General features: G+C 42.8%; 1 protein-coding gene across 1 annotated transcript; it reads left to right on the forward strand.

Moving 5' to 3' along the window:
- Nucleotides 1-463: 463 nt before the first annotated feature.
- nanp (N-acetylneuraminic acid phosphatase) lies at nt 464-18003 on the forward strand. The gene is made up of 2 exons (XM_072551390.1): nt 464-636; nt 17018-18003. Exons 1-2 carry the CDS (start codon nt 514-516, stop codon nt 17657-17659), a joined length of 765 nt encoding a protein of 254 aa, XP_072407491.1. The 5' UTR covers nt 464-513; the 3' UTR covers nt 17660-18003.
- The last annotated feature ends 4761 nt before the right edge of the window (nt 18004-22764 follow it).

A 22764-nucleotide genomic window follows, 5' to 3' on the forward strand; every position in this document is an offset into this window, starting at 1 on the left:
TGTTCCTCATGTGAATTTGAGTTTCCCAATCTACAAGATGACTCATGTCATCCATGATTAATATAAAGCCTCTTTTTATTGTCGTTTTATTGATTTATTCTGTCCTACAGTGTAGTTATTGCTAAGAGGCCGATAGACGACTTGTTGTTGTATAGTGTCTTGTTAATTTTGTTCAGTCCTGAAGAAGGGTTATACCCGAAACATTGACTTCCCCACCTCCTGAAGCTGTCTGGTTGCTGTGTTCTTCCAATCTCCTGGTTGTCTACTTTTATCTAACACTTCTACCTATCTATCTCAGCCAATTGGTATGAAATGCGCACAGTTTGCTTACACCGTAATGCCTTCCTGTTCAAAGAAACAACCGACCCATCCTGCGACTCAAACGTCACCTCGAGGCCAACCGCCGCGTAAGACGTGCGCGCGCGCGCACTTCCTCCCTCCTTCGGGGCCAGCCGTGTGCGTGCATGCACACACTCTCCCGACGCCTCGGTTGACCGTGGTGGACGCGCGTGCATGCGCACACCTATCGATGTGATGGCCGTTAGAGGAAGTGGGTCTGGTGTTGCCGCGCTTCTGTTCGACTTGGATAACACCCTAATCGATACTGCCGGGGCCGGCAGACACGCGGGACAGCAGGTATCCGGGTTCGGGGGTCGGCGTGGGATTCCTCATTCCCAATAAAAAACAATCCCGTCCTCGATAGTGCATCACCTGGACTTATTATTGAAACTGTACTTCCGGGATATCGGCCCCTTCCCCATTCAGTCATCAGAAATCTCGACTAAATTTTCTTATGCCTCTCATTCACTTATCAGTGAGACTGTAAGGCGGAGGAGCAGAAGTAGGCCATTTGGTCCATCGAGTCTGCACCACTATTGAATGAAATCATGGCTGATTTGATAATCCTCAACTCCACTTTCCCCATAACTCCTAGCAGAGCGCTTTAGGGAACATCTCCGAGACACCCGCACTGATCAACCACACCACCCTGTGGCCCAACATTTCAACTCCCCCCTCCCACTCTGCCGAGGACATGGAGGTCCTGGGCCTCCTTCACCGCCGCTCCCTCACCACCAGACGCCTGGAGGAAGAACGCCTCATCTTCCGCCTCGGAACACTTCAACCCCAGGGCATCGATGTGGACTTCAACAGCTTCCTCATTTCCCCTTCCCCCACCTCACCCTAGTTCCAAACTTCCAGCTCAGCACTGTCCCCATGACTTGTCCTACCTGCCTATCTTCTTTTCCACCTATCCACTCCACCCTCTCCTCCTTGACCTATCACCTCATCCCCTCCCCCAATCACCTATTGTACTCTATTCTATTTTCTCCCCACCCTCACCCTCACCCTCCTCTAGCTTATCTCTCCACGCTTCAGGCTCTCTGCCTTTATTCCTGATGAAGGGCTTTTGCCCAAAACGTCGATTTTACTGCTCCTCGGATGCTGCCTGAACTGCTGTGCTCTTCCAGCACCACTAACCCAGAATCTGGTTTCCAGCATCTGCAGTCATTGTTTTTACCACAAGACTTATTCTGTCAAGTCCCCAAAGAATGTTGTCAGATTCAATAAGATAACCTTTCATTCTTTTAAACTCCAATGAGTACAGACTCAACCCCTCCTCACAAGACAGTTCCTCCATGCCTGGCACCAATCTAGTGAACCTTCTCTAAATTCCTCCAATGCCAATATCGCTTTCTGCAGATAAGGGGACCAGATCTATTCACAGTATTCTTGGTGTGGTCTAACTTGTGCATTACATAATGTTAGCATCACTTCCTTATTTATAATTGAAAGCTTGGAGTGCAGGTTCATATTTCCTTGAAAGTGGAGTCTCAGGTAGATAAGACAGTGAAGAGGGCATTTACTATGCTTTCCTTTATTGGTCAAAGCATTGATTATAGGAGTTGGGAGGTCATGCTGCGACTGTACAGGACATTGATTAGGCTACTTTTGGAATATTGTGTGCAATTCTGGTCTCCCTCCTATAGGAAGAATGTTGTGAAACGTGTAAATCTTTTCTGAATCCTTTCAAGGATGTTGCCTGGGTTGGAGAATTTGAGCTACAGGGAGAGGCTGAATAGGCTGGGGCTGTTTTCCCTGGAGCGTTGGAGGTTGAGGGGTGAGCTTGTAGAGGTTTATAAAATCATGAGCATGGATAAGGTAAATAGACAAGGTCTTTTCCCTGAGTTGGGGGAGTCCAGAACTAGAGAACATACATTTAGGGTGAGAGGGGAATGATTTAAAAGGGACCAATGGGGCATTTGTTACGCAAAGGGTGGTGCATACATGAATTGAGCTGCCATTGTTAGTGGTGGAGGCTGGTAAAATTGCAACATTAAAAAGGCATCTGGATGAGTACATGAATAGGAAGGGTTAAGAGGGATATGGGCCAAGTGATGGCAAATGGGACTAGATTAATTTAGGATATCAGGTTGTCATGGACAAGTTGGACCAAAGGGTCGGTTTCTGTGCTGTACATCTTGATGACTTTATTCCCTTTGAAATAAAGGCCAAATATTTGCTTTCTCTATTACCTGTTTAACATGCATGCCAGCTTTTTGTGATTTATGCACAAGGTGGCAGGTGGGACTTTTGATGGGGTTGGGATATCTGGTCGGCATGGACGGGGTTGGACTGAAGGGTCTGTTTCCGTGCTGTAAATCTCTATGCTGTAGAGTTTTCCAGTCTTTTTCCATTTTAACAATATTCAGCTTAATTCTTCTTGCCAAAGTGCATAATGTCACATTTTCCCATGTAATATTCTATCTACCAAGTTTTTGCCTACTTACCTTGTCTATATCCCTCTGTATAACTCTCTTAACCTATCTATATCCCTCTGATTTGGAGATGCCGGTGTTGGACTGGGGTGTACACAGTTAAAAATCACACAATACCAGGTTATAGTCCAACAGGTTTAATTGGAAGCACACTAGCTTTCAGAGCATTGCTCTCTCATCAGGTGGTAGTGGAGGGCTCAATATATAGCAAAAATTTACAGTGTGATGTAACTGAAATTATACTTTGAAAAATTGATTGTCTGTTAAGCCTTTCATCTGTTAAGACCATGATAGTCTCACTTCTTTCACATGTCAATCACAAAACCTTTTTTTAAAAAGTTGCATTCTCAGATTAGCTGTTAACAATGGTGATAGCTAGACAATATGTTGAAGGTGTTAGCCCCCTGTGTTCTCTGTCTCTGCCATGATGTTTAGATTGATTCTAATCTAAAAAGTGAGATAACGGAGTTTTACATGAATGCATGCAGTTTTTGAGCAAAGTACAATGTAACCCTGCAAGTACATAGTTCCAGTTTTTTCATGTGTAAATCAATCATGGTATTCTAACAGATGAAAGGCTCAACAGACAATCAATTTTTCAATGTATAATTTCAGTTACATCACTGTAAATTTTTGCTATAAATTCTGTGTTAGGATTGAGCCCTCCATTACCACCTGATGAAGGAGCAACGCTCCGAAAGCTAGTGTGCTTCCAATTAAACCTGTTGGATTATAACCTGGTGTTGTGTGATTTTTAACTATATCCCTCTGTTTATTCTTATCCTCACCACTTGCCATCCCACATATGTGTCAAAGAGTGTGGCTCTGGAAAAGCATAGCCAGTCAGTCAGAATCCGAGAAGTAGGAGAGTTGACGTTTCAAACGTAAGCTCTTCACCACACATTCCTGATGAAGAGCTTACGTTCAAAACATCTCCTGCTCAGTGCTGCCTGACCTACTGCGCTTTTCTAGCGCCACACATTTTGACTCTTATTTCCAGGATCAGCAGTCCTCATTTTCTCCTCTCTCATATGTGTCATCTGCAAACTCAGCAATAGTGCATGTAGTTCCCTCATTCAAGATATTGATACATATTCTCAATGATTATGGCCCAATACCAATCACAAGTTACAGGGTGCCTGTTATCCCAAATCTGCCTTTTTATTAGTTAACCAGTCCTCAATCCAAGCTATTTTGCACAACACTATGCGCTGTTACCTTATTAAGTGGCCTTTAGTATACTACTTTATTGAACACCTTTTGGAAATCTAAATAGATTCCATCTACTGATAGCCTCTTATCTATCCTACTCATTATCACCTCTAAAAATTCTAATAAAACTTCTCCTTCATGAAGCCATGCTGACTCTGATTATGTTATGTATTTCTAAATACTGTGCAGTTACATCCTTTTATAATAGACACAACATTTAGCTTAACATCTGTAATTGGGAAACTGACCTGTAATTTCCTGTTCTTGTCTCTGTCTCATTTTGAATAAAAATGTTGTGTTGGCAATTTTCTAATCCTTTGGGACTTTTCCAGAGTCTACGGGTTCTTAGAAAATTGCTACCAGTGCTTTCACTCTATCTGTAATTGCTTACTTTAAAATTCTAAGGACACAACCCATCAGGTCCAAAGGCCTTATCAGTCTTTAACCCCATTAGTGTCTCTCGTACCTTTTGCTCTAGTGATAGAGGTTGTTTGTTTTTATTTCCTCTCCCACCCTTTTGCCCCATCAATATTTTATATTTTTAGAAGATACCTTATAACATTCAATCATAAAGACTGATGCAAAGTATTTATTCAGCTCCCCTGCCATTTCCTGTTTCGCCATTATTATTTTCCCATTCGCATTTTCTATGGTGCCTATGTTCACTTTGGCCACTTTCAACCTTTTTATTTTTAAAGAAGCTGTTGCTGTCTTTTTTACATTGGTTGCTAGTTTTCCCTCAAAGCGTATGTTTCCCCTTGTTATTATATGTTGGCTATTTCTTTAAAATTCAACAAAGCTTTCCCAAACCTCTGTTAGTGTTAATTGTTGCCACACTATTTCCCCCATCCCCAAATTGGAAACCATGCCTAACTTTGGTTAACTGAAACCAAAAGAGAAAATGCTGGAAAATCTCAGCAGGTCTGGCAGCATCTGTAAGGAGAGAAAAAAGCTGATGTTTTGAGTCTAACTGACCCTTTGTCAAAGCTGGTTGGTTTCTCTCCTTCCTAGAAAGTTTTCTTCCTTATTGGAAAATATCTTTCTTGTGAAGCATCAAATACTTTCTTAAATGTCTGCCATTATTCAACTATCTTTTCTGTTAGACTTCTTTCCCATTCCACTCCAGCCACACTGTCCTCATTTCTTTGTATCCTTATTTAGGTTGAGCACAGTTGTTTGCGACTCAAGTGTTTTCCTTTTAAACTGAATGCTAAATTCTGTCATGTTATGGTCACTGTTACTCAAGAGATATTTTACTTTGTTTTAATTTATTAAACCAGCCTCATCACACATCCAACCCAAATTCTTCCTCATGGCTGCCTCTGTGAATTTGAGTTTCCCAATCTACAAGATGACTCATGTCATCCATGATTAATATAAAGCCTCTTTTTATTGTCATTGTTTCCTGATTTATTCTGTTCTACAGTATAGTTATTGCTAAGGGGCCTATAGACTACTTCTAGTAGTGTCTTGTTAAGTTTGTTCTTGAACTCCTCCCACATGTATTTTGCACCTTCCTATCCAAGACCTTTCCTCCCACTATTTTGCAGAACATCTACATTCTGTCCACAAAAATGACCCTGAGTTTCATGCTGTCTGCCACTTCAACATACCACAGTGGTCACTGGTCACCATCTCTGACTTGGGCTTTCTGCAGTGCTCCATCAAATCTTGGCACAAGCTAGAAGAACAACATCATGTTTTCTGCGTGGGGGTCCTGCAGACTTTGGGACTCAATATCGACAATTTTAGGGCCTGAGCACCTATGTCCTTACCCCAACTCCTTCATACCAGGCCTTGTCATCATATGGACTGCTACCACAACTATCCCATTGTTAGCAACTAACAGTCCCAATTTGCAGCTATTGAATTCCTCAGGCTGACCATTACTCATTCTTTTGTCTGTCCAACTGATGTTCTGTCTCTTTCTCTGGGCTTCATCCCTACTGTACTTCTCCCAAATTCCGCACTCCATCTTTACGATATATACCAAACTCTATACAACTACAGTCAGTTTTGAAGAAGGGTCACTGGACCCAAAACATTAATTCAGCTTTGTCTCCACAAATGCTGCCAGACCAGCTGAGACTTCCTAGTAATTTCTGTTTTTGTTTCTTATTTCTAGCATCTGCGGTTCTCTGAATTTTTTAAAAAATCTCTTCCCCTTCCTCCACTTAACTCCCCACAGCACACCACTACTGCACTCGAGATATTTTGTAAACAAGAATGGAAATGACGTCCCTCTGGAGCAGGTGGGACTGAGAGAGAGGGACACTACTACTGTGTCACAGGAGTCCCATAACTCCAGCACTCCATTATAAGATGTATTAAGTTGGCTACTTATAGATACTCCTAAGGCAAAAGGACTCTCGGAGTCATTTAATAAAGATCCAATTTCAGTTGGTTTTTAATTAAAATACTCCTCCAATGGAACCTTAGGGGATAAAAAAAATCTGTGCTTAGGAAAAAAAAACTGCTAAGTACTGAATTTAAACTGTAGCTTTCAGGCTTATACCAACCATACCAATTAGGTTTAAAAAAATTTAAGAAGCACTGTAGATGCTGTAAATCCAACAAAAATAGAAATTGCTGCAAAAACTCAGCAGGTCTGGCAGCATCTGTGGAGAGGAATCAGTTAACATTTTGGGTTGAGTGTCTTTTCCTCAGTCCTGAGGAAGGGTTACTTGATTTGAAACATTTATTCTGATTTCTCCCTAGAGATGCTGCTAGATTGGCTGAGATTTTCCAGCAATTTGTAAATTAGGTTTATGCAAAATAAATTTGTAGACTTAGAAAACAATGCATGCACTCGTGCCTCAGTCAAACTGTGTTTCTTAGCCGAATTTATAGAACATTACAGTGCAGTACAGGCCCTTCAGCCCTTGATTTTGTGCTGACCTGTGGAATCAAATCTGAAGCCGACCTATCCTACACTATTCCACTTTCATCCATATGTCTATCCAATGACCATTTAAATGCCCTTAAAGTTGGCGAGTCTACTACTGATGCAGGCAGTGTGTTCCATTCCCCTACTGCTCTGAGTAAAGAATTTATATTCTCTTAACACAAAGGCCGAACTGAGTCACTTAAGGATCCCATTTCAGCTGCTCTTTTACTGGAACTTTCTGAGAGGGTAAAAGTATCAAGCTTTCCTGAAGGTACTTCTAGTTTTCTAATCAACCAATACAACTCTGGAGCAGTTGAGACCTGAACCTGGGTCTCCTGGACAAGAGGTAGGGACATTGCCACTGCACCACAAGAGCCCACCACCAAAACTGCCTCTCCACAATACTTTTTATTTGTTCATGGATTGTGGGTATCACTAGCTAAGCCAGCACACACCTAGCCCTGAATGCCCTGGAGAAGTATTGATGAGTTGCCTTTTGGAACTATTGCAGTCCATAAGAGTGTAGGTGTACTCAGTGTTTTAGGGAATTCCATGAATTTGAAGAGACAGCGAAGGAAGTGTTTAAGTTGCAAGTCGGGGTATGTGACTTGCAAGAGGTAGCAGGTTTGGAAGATGTTTTGAAGCATTGTAGTTAAATTCCTAAAGAGCATCTTATACATGGTACATACTGCTGCTATTATAAATTGGTGGAAGAGAGGGTTAATGTTGAAGAGGTGGATGGAGTGCCAGTTAACTAGATTGGTTTGTCCTGGATGGTGTTGAGATTCTTGTCTGTTCTACCAGCCCAACTGCTTGTTCTGTGGAGTCTGTGGACCATGTATATAATTGGGTGCAGATGCTTGCACCCCCTTTTTGATTTCCTGAATCCATCTGGACAAGTGGAGAATACTCCAGCTCCCTCTTAAGTGTGTCTTATGGACATGGTTTAGGGAGGCAGGAACAACATTCCCTCCAAGCTGTGCAGTGTTGGAGAATTGAGAAAGAACATAGCACAGTATGTGAGTTACTCGCCACAGAATTCCTAGCTCTCACAGGAGGACTCTTGTAGCCACAGTACATCCAGAATGCTCCCTGTGATAGCAAGATTAACATTCTCAGCATTTTGAGTAAAGTCATTTCCGTTGTTGTAAAGTCATTCCCTATTTCTTGCTGGCATAGTTCTGTTGACAGCCCTCAATTTTGCTTCAGCACATAACTGAAAATACTTCTTCATTACAAAAGTAAAATACTTTGGATGCTGGAAATAATGAAATTGAAAACGGATTCCGATAAATACTCAATCTACAGTGGCAAACAGTAGTGACTACCAGACAATTTGTGATCAATGTTCCCATTCACAACAAGGACATCTTTTATCATGTTTAGCAGATACATAGAATAGTTCCACAGGATATTTGTGTCCATTTGGGAAAGTAGACAGGGTCTAGGCTCAATGTCTCATCTGAGAGGCAGCACCTCTGACAATGCAGCATTCCCTGTGTACTGGACTGACAATTTTGGCAAGTCACGGAGTGGAACTTGAGCCCAAAACTTTCTGACTCAGAGCATGAGCTAAATTACGGCTGTCACTGACAATGTAGTAGGAAACCATATAAGAAACAAGTGTACCTAAAGTTGAGGTGCCATCATGGTGATAAACATGGTGCCAACATGCACGTTAAATAGCAGATGTAATTGTAAGCAGGTAAGCGATACCAAAATTGACTGATCAATTAAAAACTCTATAGTCCTGCCACATCCCAGTAATAGTAGTGATATCACAGCCCATTGACTGTTCTGATTCAAGAAGGTAGCTGACCACCATGTTTTTGAGGCCAATCAGGGATGAATATTAAGTATGCTTTACCAGCAGCTCTCCCGTGAACATATTTTAAAACTAGCCTCTGCATTATAATTGCACTATTGATTTGGATGAGTGTGGTTTATCCATTGGTGACTGCCAATAATTGTTGTTACTCTGTATTCCAGTCATCTCGTAGGATTAGGAGTGGACAATTGAAGCCCTCATAATTCAGTGAGACCATTGTTGATTTGATTTATCTATTGGGCCATTGGTCAACACCAATAATTTTTATGTTGGTGTTGGGTCTACTGCTTTTTGTCATTTATATAAATGATTTGGATGTGAACATAGGAAGTATTGTTAGTAAGTTTGCAGATGACATCAAAATTGGAGATGTCGTGGACAGCATAGGTTACCTCAGATTACAACAGGATCTTGATCAGATGGGCTAATGGGCTGAGGAGTGGCAAATGGAGTTTAATTTAGATAAATGTGAGCTGCTGCATTTTGGAAGAGCAGGACTTACACACTTAATGGTAAGGTCCCGGGAGTGTTACTGAACAAAGAGACCTTCGAGTCAGAGCACTGAGTAGAGGAGTTGGGAGGTCATGTTGCGGCTGTATAAGACATTGGTTATGCCGAGTTTGGAATATTGCATGCAATTCTGGTCTCCTTTCTCTCGGATGTTGTGAAACTTGAAAGGATTCAGAAAAGATTTACAAGGATATTGTCAGAGTTGGAGGATTTGAGCTATAGGGAGGTGCTGAATAAGCTGGGGCTGTTTTCGCTGGAGCATCAGAGGCTGGAGGGTGACCGTGTAGAAATCATGTAAAATCATGAAGGGCATGAATAGGATAAATAGAAAAGGTCTTTCCCCTGCAGTGGGGGAGTCCAGAACTAGAGGGCATAGGTTTAGGGTGAGAAGGGAAAGGTATAAAAGGGACCTAAGGGGCAACATTTGCACACACAGGGTGGTGTGTGTGTGGAATGAGCTGCCAGAGGAAGTGATGGAGGCTGGTATAATTACAGCATTTAAAACCCCTCTAGATGGGTATATGAATAGGAAGGGGTTAGAGGGATATGGATCAAATGCTGGCAAATGGGACTAGATTAGGTTAGGATATATGGGCGGCATGGGCGAGTTGGACTGAAGGGTCTATGTCTGTACTGTGTATCCCTATGACTCTGACACTCTGTATTCCACTAATCTCATAGGATTAGGAGTAGACATTTGAAGCCTACTGATAATTCAGTGAGACCATTGTGATCTGGGAACTAACACATCCTTGCTCCATATCCCTAGAGACTGTGAGATAACAACAATCGATATCAGTCTTAGATTTCAAATTTGTAAATGATTCCCATTGGTGTTGGGGAAGAAAGTTATAAGCTTCCACTACCTTTTGCACGAGGGGCACTTGCTAATTTCATTGCCAAAATATCGGGTTCTAACTTTTAGACTATTCCCTGTTCTAGTCTCTGCAACACGCAGGAATAGTTTCTCATCGGATCACAGAATGGTCACAGAGCAGAAGGAACTGCTATTTAACTCGTGTGTCTGTATTAGGTCTTTTTATCTACCCTTTCTGTTCACAATATATCTTGAAAACTTCAGTAACATCATCCATTAATCTTCAAAGTACAACCCTCACTTCCTGTTGTCTCCTCAAATTTTAATCCAGTGAGATTAATTGCTTCTGGTAAATCTATGTTGAACCCACTTGGAGATCAACCCACTCAAGTGTGTTGCCCAGAACTGCTCACAATAGCAATCTAATAATCCCTTTTACCTCCCCTCGTATTCTATTCCTCTGGATATTAAAAAAAACCACTAGTCTTATAGTAACCTTTCATTATTTTCTGTAATTAAAGCAGAAGGCTTTTGAGGTGCCACACAGAGGCTGTTAAGAAAGATAAAAACCATAGAGCAAGGTACTGGTATGAATAAAGGATTGGCTGACTGGTAGAAGGCAGAGTGGGGAGGGAATGGTCTCTCCAGAATACAGATAGGAGGGGAATATTTCCCTGGTGGTGGACGACAATGCGATGTATCCAGAGGTTGGTAGGGTGGAAGGTGAGAACCAGGGGGATTCTGTCCTCTGTGCAATTAGAGGGGTAGGGTTGTCCTTGGTGTGATTGGAGGGGCGGAGCTTTCCTTGGTCCGATTGGAGGGTGGGGCTCAAGGGTGGAGATGCAGGAAGTAGAGGAGATGCACTGGAGGGCATCGTCGACCACAAAGCAGGGGAAATTGTGGTCTTTGAAGAAGGAGGCCAATTCTGATATTCTGTGATGGAATTGGTCCTCCTGGGAGCAGATGTACACATCCATCTGTCATGATGAAGGCCTCCAAGCCCTCCGTTTCTTCCTCTCCCTTCCACTGACACACTCATTCGATTGGCTGAAGTGGTCCTCACCCTCAACAATTTCTCCTTCAAATCCTCCCACTTCCTCCAGACTAAAGGGCTTGCCATGGGCACCCACATGGGTCCCAGCTATGCCTGTCTCTTCGTTGGGTACATGGAACAGTCCATCTTCTGCAACTACACTGGCACCATTCCTCACCTTTTCCTCCACTACATTAATGACTGTATCAGCATCACCTCTTGCTCCCACGAGCAGGTTGGACAGTTCATCAACTTTACGAACATCTTCCACCCCCTTAATTTCACCTGGACTATCTCAGACACCTCCCTTCCTTCCTGGACCTCTCCATTTCCATTTTCGGCGACATCTACTACAAACCCACCGACTCCCACAGCTACCTGGACTACATCTCCTCTGCCTCTTGACAAAAAGGTTTTCCCTTATTCCCAATTCCTCTGCCTGTGCCGCATCTGCTCCTAGGGGGACCAAATCCACCATAGAACATCCCAAATTACCTCTTTCAAAAACTGCAGTTTCCCCTCCCACGTGGTTGACTATGCCCTCCAGCACAACTCCCCACTTCCTGCACCTCCGCCATTGAACTCCACTGTTCCAGTCACAACAAGGACAGAATCACCCTGCTCCTCACCTGCCATCCCATGAGCCTCCAGACACATCACATCATCTGCTGCCACCTACAAATAGTTCCCACCACCAGGGATATGTTTCCCTCCCCATTTATACGCAGTTGTAATCATATACACTTTACTATTAAAGCCCACTGCTGAATTCAGCCTGAAGTTATGGACTGCACTGTCTTGTATGGTTTGAGTAGACCTAGCAGGAGTTTATGGTCCTTTTATTACTACAAACGTTCATCCAAAAGGTACTGATGGAACACCCTGACTCCAAGTGTGTCCTTAAATATTATTGTCGAGCACGAGTGATTGCCCTGAGCAATGGTCACCGCCAGATACTGGCTGAACTTTACCGGAGTCATCCAGAGGTTTCCAAAATGAAGATCTTGGAGAGAAGTTATGGTTGGTGGCCAGGATTGAATACAGACATAACTGCATTGTGGGGCAGTGTCTCGGGTATCAATAAGGACCATGTCAATTATGCAGATCCTTACATGGGCTCAATGTTCTTTGTCATTATGCATGTGCAGCTACTTTGGGTGTCCACAGAGTTCATCCATCAAACATAGGATGACGATAGAAAAACTGCATTCATCTTTTGTAATACACTAATTCCCAAAAGTGTTTCTCTCAGATAACGGGCCAACATTTACCGGTAGGGAATTTGAGTATTTTTAAAGTCAAATGGCATTTAATATAAAAGGTCACCTCCATATCATGTATCATCCAATGATCTGGCAGAAAGAGCAGTTCAAACTTTAACAGCAAGGTTAAATTAAGAGGCATGGTTGGTGTGCAGTCAGGTTCAGTGATATGTAAAGTTCAGATCGGTGCGATGATCCTGAACAAGCACATGTGCAATGTTAAAACCTTTAAATTCTCAAACAGAGTGGGAGCAAAACTTACCCACCTCCTCCAAACAGTCAGAAAGGCTGCTGGAACGCTGTCAAGCGACTTCGGAATCTGAGGTGGACCTGGTGGACGTCGCTATCTTGATGCTTTTGGCACCTGAAGAAGAGTTAATTTTTTTTCTAAAATGCACAGGGCGCAAGAAGCAAGCTATTGTGCATTACATGTCACCCAAATCAGAGGCAGAGTTGGAAGAACCGGACACAGTGCTAAAATGCCCTATAAGGAACTACAAAAATAAAATCAGCCTAGGTCCTCTGACTCCGAGGAGAAGGGACGAAGTGATTGTAATGAGGTCAGCCAGGTGGACCTGGCTAAGGCTGTTAATCTGGCTCTCAGGAAAGAACAGGAGAGTCAGACATAGTGCTCACTCAGAAAGCTGGATCAATGTCAAGGGCTCTCCACTTGTCAGGGGGATGGCTGGGCCAGAGTCAGTTTGTTTTTGGGGGAAACCTGATTCCTGAACTGGCTGGTTTACAGGGCCAGGTTTGTTAGAGGACTGAGTTTTTTTTCTTTTTTTTTTCTTTTTTTTTCTTCTTAACCCCCACACTACCGCCTAAGTGCGGTAGTGCTTATTTTTTTTCCCCAGCACCCATGGTGTGTGTGCACAGGTGTGAGACACAGTGAAAGGACACAAAGTGCACGAATCTTTATTCAATTTCCACCACCAGGAAGATAGGAAAAACACCCGAGTGGCCAGTGACAAGCACTGCCCTTCAAACCACAGGGCAATGCTGTGTGATCAAAACAGTGAAGGGGAGGGTAGGGACTAAATCAAAATAGAATTGGAGGGAGAAATGATACACTCCACTCCCTGCGGCGCCCACCTCTCCCTGAACGACTCCAGGGTGTTGGTGGACACCGCGTGCTCCTTCTCCAAGGACACCCGGGCTCTAACGTAACCCCGGAAGAGGGGCAGGCAGTCGGCCCTAAAGGACTGAGTTTTAAACTGCCTGATCCACACAGTCAATGTGTTTCAGGTGTAAGTCAAGCCTCATTAGGGAACTGTTGTTTCACTGGCTGGTTGTAGCCTGTGTGTTGCTGTTTTCTCTTTCACATTGAGAAAAGGACAGTGTTGATTTTGTGGCAGGGCTTAGCCTTTGCACTCTGGGTTTCTTTGTTTTTTGTGCCCGTCTTCACTATTTTTTGGAATTTTTTGGATTGCGCCCTTGTGAGAAAATACATCTTACCAGATGAGCTGTTCCTGTGGGTAGGCCTGCCCCTAGGACTAGGCCTCTGCAAAGACTGAACATGTGTGTGTGCTGGGAGGTGAGGACTTGCTGCATCCTGGAGTTTGGGAGTGGACCAAACCCCTGAGAGTTGACTGCACCTTTGCAATGTACTGTGTTCCTGTGAGTGGGCCTGGTTCTCTATGGATGGGCTATGGAGACTGAACACTTGTGTGCTGTGGGGTGTGCGTTTGCTGCCTTCAGGAGTGGACTCTGCCCTGGGTTGTGGACTCTGTAGTTTGGAGTGGACTCTACATTTTGAAGAAAACTGTTGATGGTAATGGATTCTGTGTACCAGAAAGGACTGTTGGTAATTGACTGTCTTGTTGCTTGTTGGGGTTGTCACCTACATTGTCTTTGTCCTTGGGTGTGGCAGGCCTCGCTGTGAGCTGGGAGGCTCGTAGGTCGTCCTGAAAACTATCACCCTGAGAGACAGAGGGTGGGTAGGCCATCCTGTGAACCTGAAGGTTGATAGGCTGTCCCGAAAGCTGATGGGTGGGTAGGCCACCCCAATGCTGATGGCCCCGAGAGCCAGAACATGGGTAGGCCATTCTGAGCGCTGTTGTCCCAAGAAGAGGTCATCGGGATGGGCTGTCCTAGAGAGAGCCAGAAGGTGCATAGGGGCAGGCTGAGATCCATAAGGCTTGTGGGCTGCCCTGTGCGCTGTTGTCCCATGGAAAGGGACGGGCTGCCCTAGAGGTGGCCGGAAGGTGTGTCAGGGCAGTCCACATCAGGGTGGGTGAGAGTCCAATGGCACGTAGGAGCAGACCGAGAGCTGGAAGGCGGGTAGCTGTCCTCAGCACTGTCACCCTGGGCGGGTACCGGGGCGGGCTGTCCTAGAGGTGGCCGGAAGGTGCTAAGGGTGGTTAGGGAAGGTGGGTAGGCTGTCCTGACGGTTGTCGTCCTGGGGGGTGTTGGGAAAGCAGGACGGGAGAGTTGGCCAAGAAGGTGTGAAGGAGCAGGCCGAGATTCAGAAGGCTTATGAGCTGTCCTGTGCACCTTCGTCCTGAGGAAGGGGGAAGAGGTGGCCAGAAGGTATGTCAGGGTAGTCCACAGGCCAGATGGTATGTAGGGGAAGACCAAGAGCCAGAAGGCAGGTTTGCCGTCCTCGCTGCTGTCACCCCGGGAAGGTACTGAGGGCCGGCTGTCCTCGAGGTGACCGGAAGGGCAGTTAGGGAAGCCGGAAGGTGGGTAGGCTGTCCTGATTGCTGTCACCCCAGGACAGTGTGGGAAACAGGAAGGGCTGCCCTAGAGGTGACCAGGTGTGTCAGGGCAGACTGACAGTCAGAAGGGGCGGGCTGCCTTTGTGTGGCCGGAAGGTGGGAGGGACGGGTGGCTTGCTGGGTTGCCAGGCATGTCCATGTTATATGAACTGTTTTATTGTTTGGTTTATTGGACTGTCTGTATGATCGGACTGTCTGTATATGATTACATTTACGGTTATATTCTTGATGATGTTAAGGTGGGATTCGAGATCTGTCCTTGTTTCCCTGTGAATTGATTGTATGGTGGGGTTTGGCTTTGAAGCCACCTTCCCCTGTAAATTGCTGATTCTTGTATATGTTTGTTAATGTTAACATTGTTTGTAACTTGTATTGTTTAATAAATTTTTTTAAGAAGGAGAATCAGACAAACTGCTGGCTCTGAGGGAGCTGGATTAGTGTCAAGAACTTTCCACATGTAAATAAAGGGTGATGGGATACCAGCTTCTGTGGAATTATACCAGACTGTGGAATTATGCTGCAAATCCATAAAATTAAACATTCCCTTGACTACCAGATAATTCACTTCTTCAAAAAATTCAATTTGGTTTGCTTTCAATCGTCTTTTATTTTTCTTCTTGGGCATTCTGATTTCTTTGGTTCTGGGATGAATCATGGAGGGTCTGGAAAAAGTCCATTATTTGGTTTGTTGGTAACCCTAAATTCTGGTGACTCTGAATCAGGCAGCATGCTGCCCTGATATTTACAATATGCAAAAATGTACTGTCTTCTGCATGCATTTGCTAAAACCACATGCAATTAATGGCAAGCAAACAATATAACAGGGTGCAAAGCTACTGCATTCCCAGCATGTGACAAGCTGTTCTAATGTCAGGGATCATTCTTGGAATGCTCTCCATTGTTAAACAGACTTTCAGGGACTTTTTTCAATGAGTTAAATGTCTTAATGTAAGAAATGGGAATGCATTAAATACAAGTGAAGAGGGCTTAAAACACTGCATACATCCACTACAGCTAACTCAATTTTCCAACAATTGTTTCTCTTTCTTCATGTTTTTCCCTGACAGGTTGATGCTATATAATTACAAAGCTGAAAAATATTTGTTTTTGAGGAGTTTCCATCTCGAGTCATTTTGTGTTCAGCAATCTGCTCTGAAAACTGCTCATATTTTGGTCGTTATTTGTTCTCTCTCTTTTGACTGGCAAGACTGATCTTATTTTGATAGCTGTGGGAAGTTCTATCACAGCAGCTGAGACAATCCACAATAGACTTTAAAAAGGTCAATTCATCCTATCTCCAAATGTTAACAGATCCTTTAAAGAACTCCAGCGCCCAGATCTAAATCTTCACCAAAGAAAATTTGCTTTCCTCATTTCCCTGGGGTCAGGGAGTCCAGAACTAGAGGGCATAGGTTTAGGGTGAAAAGGGAAAGATATAAGAGACCTAAGGGGCAACCTTTTCACGTAGAGGGTGGTACATGTATGAAATGAGCTGCCAGAGAATGTGGTGGAGGATGGTACAATTGCAACATTTAAGAGGCATTTGGATGGGTATATGAATAGGAAGGGTTTAGAGGGATATGGGCCGGGTGCTGGCAGGTGGGAACTAGATTGGATTGGACCGAAGGGTCTGTTTCCTGCAGTACATCTCTATGACTCTATGACGTACCATTCCTCTGTAACAAGTTTCATTGAAATCTGTCTTTTAATTGTTGAGCTACATTGTTTACGGGTAAACTGTCAAAGAAGTTGTATATTACATCCACTCACTTTTTGTGGTGGAGGTGAACATAATGTACATCCCTATATCCTTTAAGGATCGTGATTCATGCAAGTAATTTGTAGATTTGTTTTTACAAATGTTGTAGTTTTTGTTTAATAGGAGAAATTTAAAGAAACTATTCCATATGATTTAGATTGCTAAAATACTGTTTACTGTATTTATACTGTTATTTTCCCTCTCACAAAACACAGGTCAAGGATCTATTAATAACACAACATGGTTATGAAGAGTCTGCTGCTCATCTTGTTATTGAGAAGTTTTATATGAAGTTGGAGAATGGGCATCCTGGTTCCTCTATGCAGAGAGACATTGATAAAGAGCGCGCATTACTTTTTGAATTAGCTATACAAGAAACAAATGGGACTAAACCAGACAAGGGTTTGGCTGCTGAATGTTATTTTCTGTGGAAAAATACAAGACTCAAACATATCCACATTCCTGCTGAGGTGAAGGCCATGTTGAGGAAGCTACGTCAGTCCTACAAGTTGCTTTTACTAACCAATGGGAGTTCCTCGGTACAAAGGGAGAAGATTAAAGTCTGCCAATGTGAGAAGTACTTTGACATAATAGTTGTAGGTGGTGAACAGCAGGAGCAGAAACCAGCTAGTTCTATATTTCAAGAATGTTTCAGGCTCTTGGAAGTGAAGCCTGATGCATGTGTGATGATTGGTGATGATCTAAAGACTGATATTCAAGGTGGGGTGAATGCTGGTGTGAGAGCAACTATCTGGATAAACAACAATAATCTAAAACCTGACGCACACAATGCAGTGCCTGACCATACTGTTAAAACAGTATTAGAAGTTAAGGATATATTGGAAAGGTTTAACTAGGAACAATATACTCCCTCTATATACTTGCCCTTTTTAAAATTGAAGTATATATATTTTAAAAGTAAAATAAATTTGCATAAAGTTCATGTTTTCTAGTATTTAGGATTTTAAGCTGCAGAATTGTGATGTCTGAAGTATCTTCTCACCTGAGTAAAGGTGAGACCCCAGATGCTAGCTGATGTCAAGCAGACTACAGATTGCACATTGTACACCTTCCTGTAACCATGTTGCCAATGTTACCTTTCAGCTCATCAATATCCTTATCAAATGAGGAATAGAAATTCAAGTGATTTTTTTTTCCTTTAAAAATACCCTCAAATTGAGAATAAATTATTTCACAATTATTTCAAATGTATTCATGTTTCCTAATAATGAACTGTTAAGTGTTCATATAACTTATGTTTTATGAAAGAGACCAAAGATATTATATTGTAGGGAGGGGAACCAGAGTTTGGACACAGGACTGAATCCTGTTGAGATGTATGGCAGCTCACCTACCAGGTGGAGTTCCAGTGTGAGACCTGCCACACCCAAGGACAAAGACAATGTAGGTGGCAAACCAAATAGCATGGGGTGTCTCCAGTGTTCTTGGAAGGACAGCACCAAGCTAAGAAAGACGTGTTTTCCCCAACAGAAAAATTCTCTTTTGCTGCTCACTTACTGCATTTTAAAAACTGTTTTAGAAACAGTCAAATGATTAAAGCACTGAGTTCAAAGTTCATTAGGGTTTCTTTCTGTAAATTCAAATTCTGTTCACTGTGCTTTACTTGGGTCTTGTTACGGTATTAAATAGGTAGATTCTGTTGGACAATTAATGATGGACTTATTTTGAGAAATTCATCCTATCATCACTGATGGTCAGTCCAGTACATCAGTGCAAAAGACTGAAGTGTTTGCAACCATCTTCAGCCACAAGGCCAAGTAGATATTCATTGTGGCCTCTTTTTTGAGGGGGCGTAGCATCACAGGAATGGCAGAATACATTGTATAATGCAAAGACCACAAATCTTAGCAGCATTCTAGAAATATTATAGAAGACTCATGCTCCATAATTAGCCACACTTCTAGCCAGCTCTTCTAGCACAACTTCAACACTGTAGGGGAGGAAGTATTGTCACAAGACTAAATGCTGTAGAAAGTTAGATAGAATTCTAGCATGGTAGGTGGTGAAATTTCAATCTATGAAAATCTGGAATTAAAATCTAGCCTAATGGCTACCAGTGATTATTGTTGTAAAAAACAATATTCTTTAGGAAAGCAAATCTTTCTTTCTTACTTGGTCTGGCCTACATGTGACTCCAGACCCATAGCAATGTGGTGACTCTTAACTGCTCTCTAAAAGGGCCCTAGCAAGCAAGTCAGTTCAAGTGGCATGTAGGGATGGACAGTAGCAACCCCTACATCCCATTAATCAAATAAACAAAATCTACCCAAAAATTGACCAGGTATGTCATGTCCACAAAAAAGACAAATCCACCAAGCCAATTACTGCCTTATTAGTATACTCTTGGTCATCAGCGAAGTGCAATATAGCAGCATTTGACTCAGTAATACCCTGCTAAATGAGATTAGTTTGACTTCTGCTAAGGCTAGTCTAGCTCCTTACCTTGTTACAGCATTGGTCCAAACATGGTCAAATGAGCTGAAGAGTTGAGGCAAGAGTAATTGCCTTTGCTGTCATGCAGCATTTAGTTGGGTATGGCACTGAGCCCTAGCAAAATAAGAATGAATAGGAATCAGGGAAAATCTACTGATTAGATTCATACCTGGTAGTTTGAAGTCAATCAATCATAAGATACTGGAGCAATCAGAATCCAAATACAGCAACCTGGACAACATCCAGGCTTGGTCTTATAAGTGGCAAGTGACACAAGAGTTGCAGATTGACAGGCAATGACCAAAAATTAAAATGGACCAGACATCTGAAAGGTGTGACTTCAAGAGCACAAATAGAGGCTGGAGGTTCTGAACTAAGTAATTCATATCTCGCAAAGCAGGTCTATCATTTGCAGAGCACAAGTCAGGGGCATGATCAAATAGGTTAGATTTGATTCTCTATAGTGTGGAAACAGGCCCTTCAGCCCAACAAGTCCACACCGCCCCTCCAAAAGAGAAACCCACCCAAACCCATTCCCCTAGCCTATATTTGCCTCTGACTAACGCACCTAACACTGTGGGCAATTTAGCAAGGCCAGTTCACCTGACCTGCACATCTTTGGATTGTGGGAGGAAACCCACACAGACACAGGAAGAATGTGCAAACTCCACACAGACAAGCAGGAATCAAACCCAGGACCCTAGTGCTATGAGGCAGCAGTGCTAGCCACTGTGCCGTCCATACTTTGAAAATACATTTCACTTGCCTGAGGTTTGATGCCATTTAGAACAAAGCAGCCAATCAATTAAAACTTTTATCTACAAATTTGAACTTGCACTCCCTTCACCACCACCACAGTACTGGCAATGTACACAATCTACAAGGTGCACTATACAAATTCATTAAGACTGCCTCAATACCACCTTCCAAATTCTCCCATCCAGAAGTGCAGCAGATGCATGGTAGCACTAAGTTCCTCTCTAGGCTCCACACCATACTAACTTGGAACTATGCTTCCACTCTTTCAAAGTTGCAAAGTTAAAGATTACTAGATTACTTAGGTGTGGAAACAGGCCCTTTGGCCCAACAAGTCCACACCGACCCATTCCCTTACATTTACCCCTGCACCTAACACTATGGGCAATTTAGCATGGCCAATTCACCTAACCTGCACATCTTCGGACTGTGGGAGGAAACCGGAGCACCCGGAGGAAACCCACGCAGACATGGGGAGAATGTGCAAACTCCACACTGACAGTGTCCAGGGAACACTTCCTAGCAGCACTGTGGATGTACTGACACCCCATAGACTGCAAGAGTTCAAGGCGGCAGCTCACCACCACCTCCTGAATGCCAACTATGGATGGGCCACAAAAGCCGCTCTAGCTAATGATATCAACAACCCTTGAATGAATTAAAACTGGACTATATTCTCTGGAGTTTAAAAGAATCAGGCATCCTCATTGAAGCATAAAAGGTCAGAAATCACACGACACTATTTTATAGTCCAACTGGTTTATTTGAAATCATGTAGGTGAAAGCTTAATAATAATATTGCAGGTGGAATGGGCCAATTCCTGGGCCACACTCCTCGGATTCCCAGTTAAACAATGCCTCAGTTTTAAAATTCCCACGCTTGTTTTCAAATTCTTCTATGCCTTGACCCTCCATTTCTCTATAATGTCCTCCAGACCTACGACTGAGACAACAGCACTCCTCTAAGTCTGGCCTCTTCAGCATTGCCATATTTAACTGCTGTACCATTGCCAGCCATGCCTTCTGTTGTACGAGGGCATAAGAGTCTAAAAGAGTTCATTCTGAAGAGTACATTAAGCACTACCCAAAATCATATCACATGGAGTGGAGCAAAAGAAAATAAAAACACCTTTGGGCTTCAAAGGGATAAAGACCTAACATTGATGTCTCCCTCAATCCCATACCATGTTCATTCATACCAATGTAAACTGTACCTAATTGCTATCATACATTGTGTTTAAAAGCCACTTCTTGTTTTCCTCTCCCACACTATACCACAAGGCCCTGTATACCCCTACCAGATTAAAAATCACAGGTCCAGGTTATAGTCCAACAGGTTTATTTGAAAGTACAAGCTTTCAGAGCACTGCTCCTTAGTCAGATATCTAGTGGGGCAGGATCATAGGACACAGAATTTATAATCTATTTTACTATATATTCTGTGTCCTATGATCCTGCCCCACTAGTTAACTGATGAGGAGTAGCACTCCAAAAGCTTGTACTTCCAAATAAACCTGTTGTACTATAACCTGGTATTGTGAGATTTTTAACTTTGTCCACCTTAGTCAATCACCTTTGCCTCCACATTATCCCTACCAGAAAAACTAACAGTAACAGTGAATCTACCCAGAACACATTTGGACTATTGTGCGCAGTTTTAAGCCCCATATCCCAGGAAGATGTACTGGTCCTGGAGTGTGTTCACAGGAGGTTCATAAGATGGTCCCAGGAATGAAAAGTTTAACATATGAGGAACATTTGAGGGCTCTGGGTTTATACTCGATGGGGGTTTCGAAGGATATGGGGGGGGGGGGGGGGGATCTAATTGAAACAAACAGAATACTGAATAGCCTGGACAGAGTATTTGTTGGGAAGATGTTTCTACTGGTAGGAAAGACTGAGACCAGAGGGCACAGCCTTAGAATAAAGGGAAGACCTCTTAGAACAGAAGCAAAGAGAAACTTCTTCAGCCAGAGTGGTGAATCTATGGAATTCATTGCCACAGAAGGCTGTAGAGACCATGTCATTGAGTATATTTAAGACTGAGATAGATTCTTTAGTCTCAAGGGTTACAGGGAGAAAGCGAGAGAATGGGGTTGAGACACTTAACAGCCATGATTGAATGGTACAACAATCTTGACGGGCTGAATGGCCTAATTTCTGCTCCTATGTCTTATGGTCAATGATTGTTTTTAAAAGAAAATAGGATACCACCATTGTTGTCTAGGCCATTATTTATTGCCCATCTCAGATTGCCCAGAGGGCAATTAAGAAACTATATTTCTGTGAATCTGAAGTTACACGTAGACCAGAATAGGTAAGATTAACAGATTTCATTCTTATAGGACATTTATGGACTAGATGGGTTTTTCAATAAATTACAATGGTTATATTGTTATCATTAGGCTAGATTTTAATAGATTTTATTGAATTACCGTGATTCAAACCTATGTTACCAGAACATTAGTCTGACAATCTGGATTACTAGTCCAGCGGCATTACTACTATAATGCTGACTGCCTGCAAAGGCTTCATTAAGGTGACCTGTAATGGAGATCATTCAGCTGCCTTGGCCCCAAATTCTGGAATTTCCTCCCTAAAGCGCTCTGCCTCACCTACCTCTAAGATACTCCTTGAATCACTACTGCCTTAATTTTATTTTGCATGAGTATGAGATTTGTATTAAAGTAGAAGAAAAATTTTAGATGCAACAACTATGCTCAATAAAATAAGTTTATAGTAAAGTTCAAAT

Source organism: Chiloscyllium punctatum, chromosome 3 (assembly GCF_047496795.1).
Source record: "Chiloscyllium punctatum isolate Juve2018m chromosome 3, sChiPun1.3, whole genome shotgun sequence".
Classification (NCBI taxonomy): Eukaryota; Metazoa; Chordata; class Chondrichthyes; order Orectolobiformes; family Hemiscylliidae; genus Chiloscyllium; species Chiloscyllium punctatum.

Bases quoted from the DNA above. Each gene is read 5' to 3' on its own strand.
- nanp (XM_072551390.1), top strand. From the start codon at position 514: ATGCGCACACCTATCGATGTGATGGCCGTTAGAGGAAGTGGGTCTGGT. The intron at 637-17,017 runs GTATCCGGGTTC...CACAAAACACAG, and splicing joins GCAGACACGCGGGACAGCAG to GTCAAGGATCTATTAATAAC.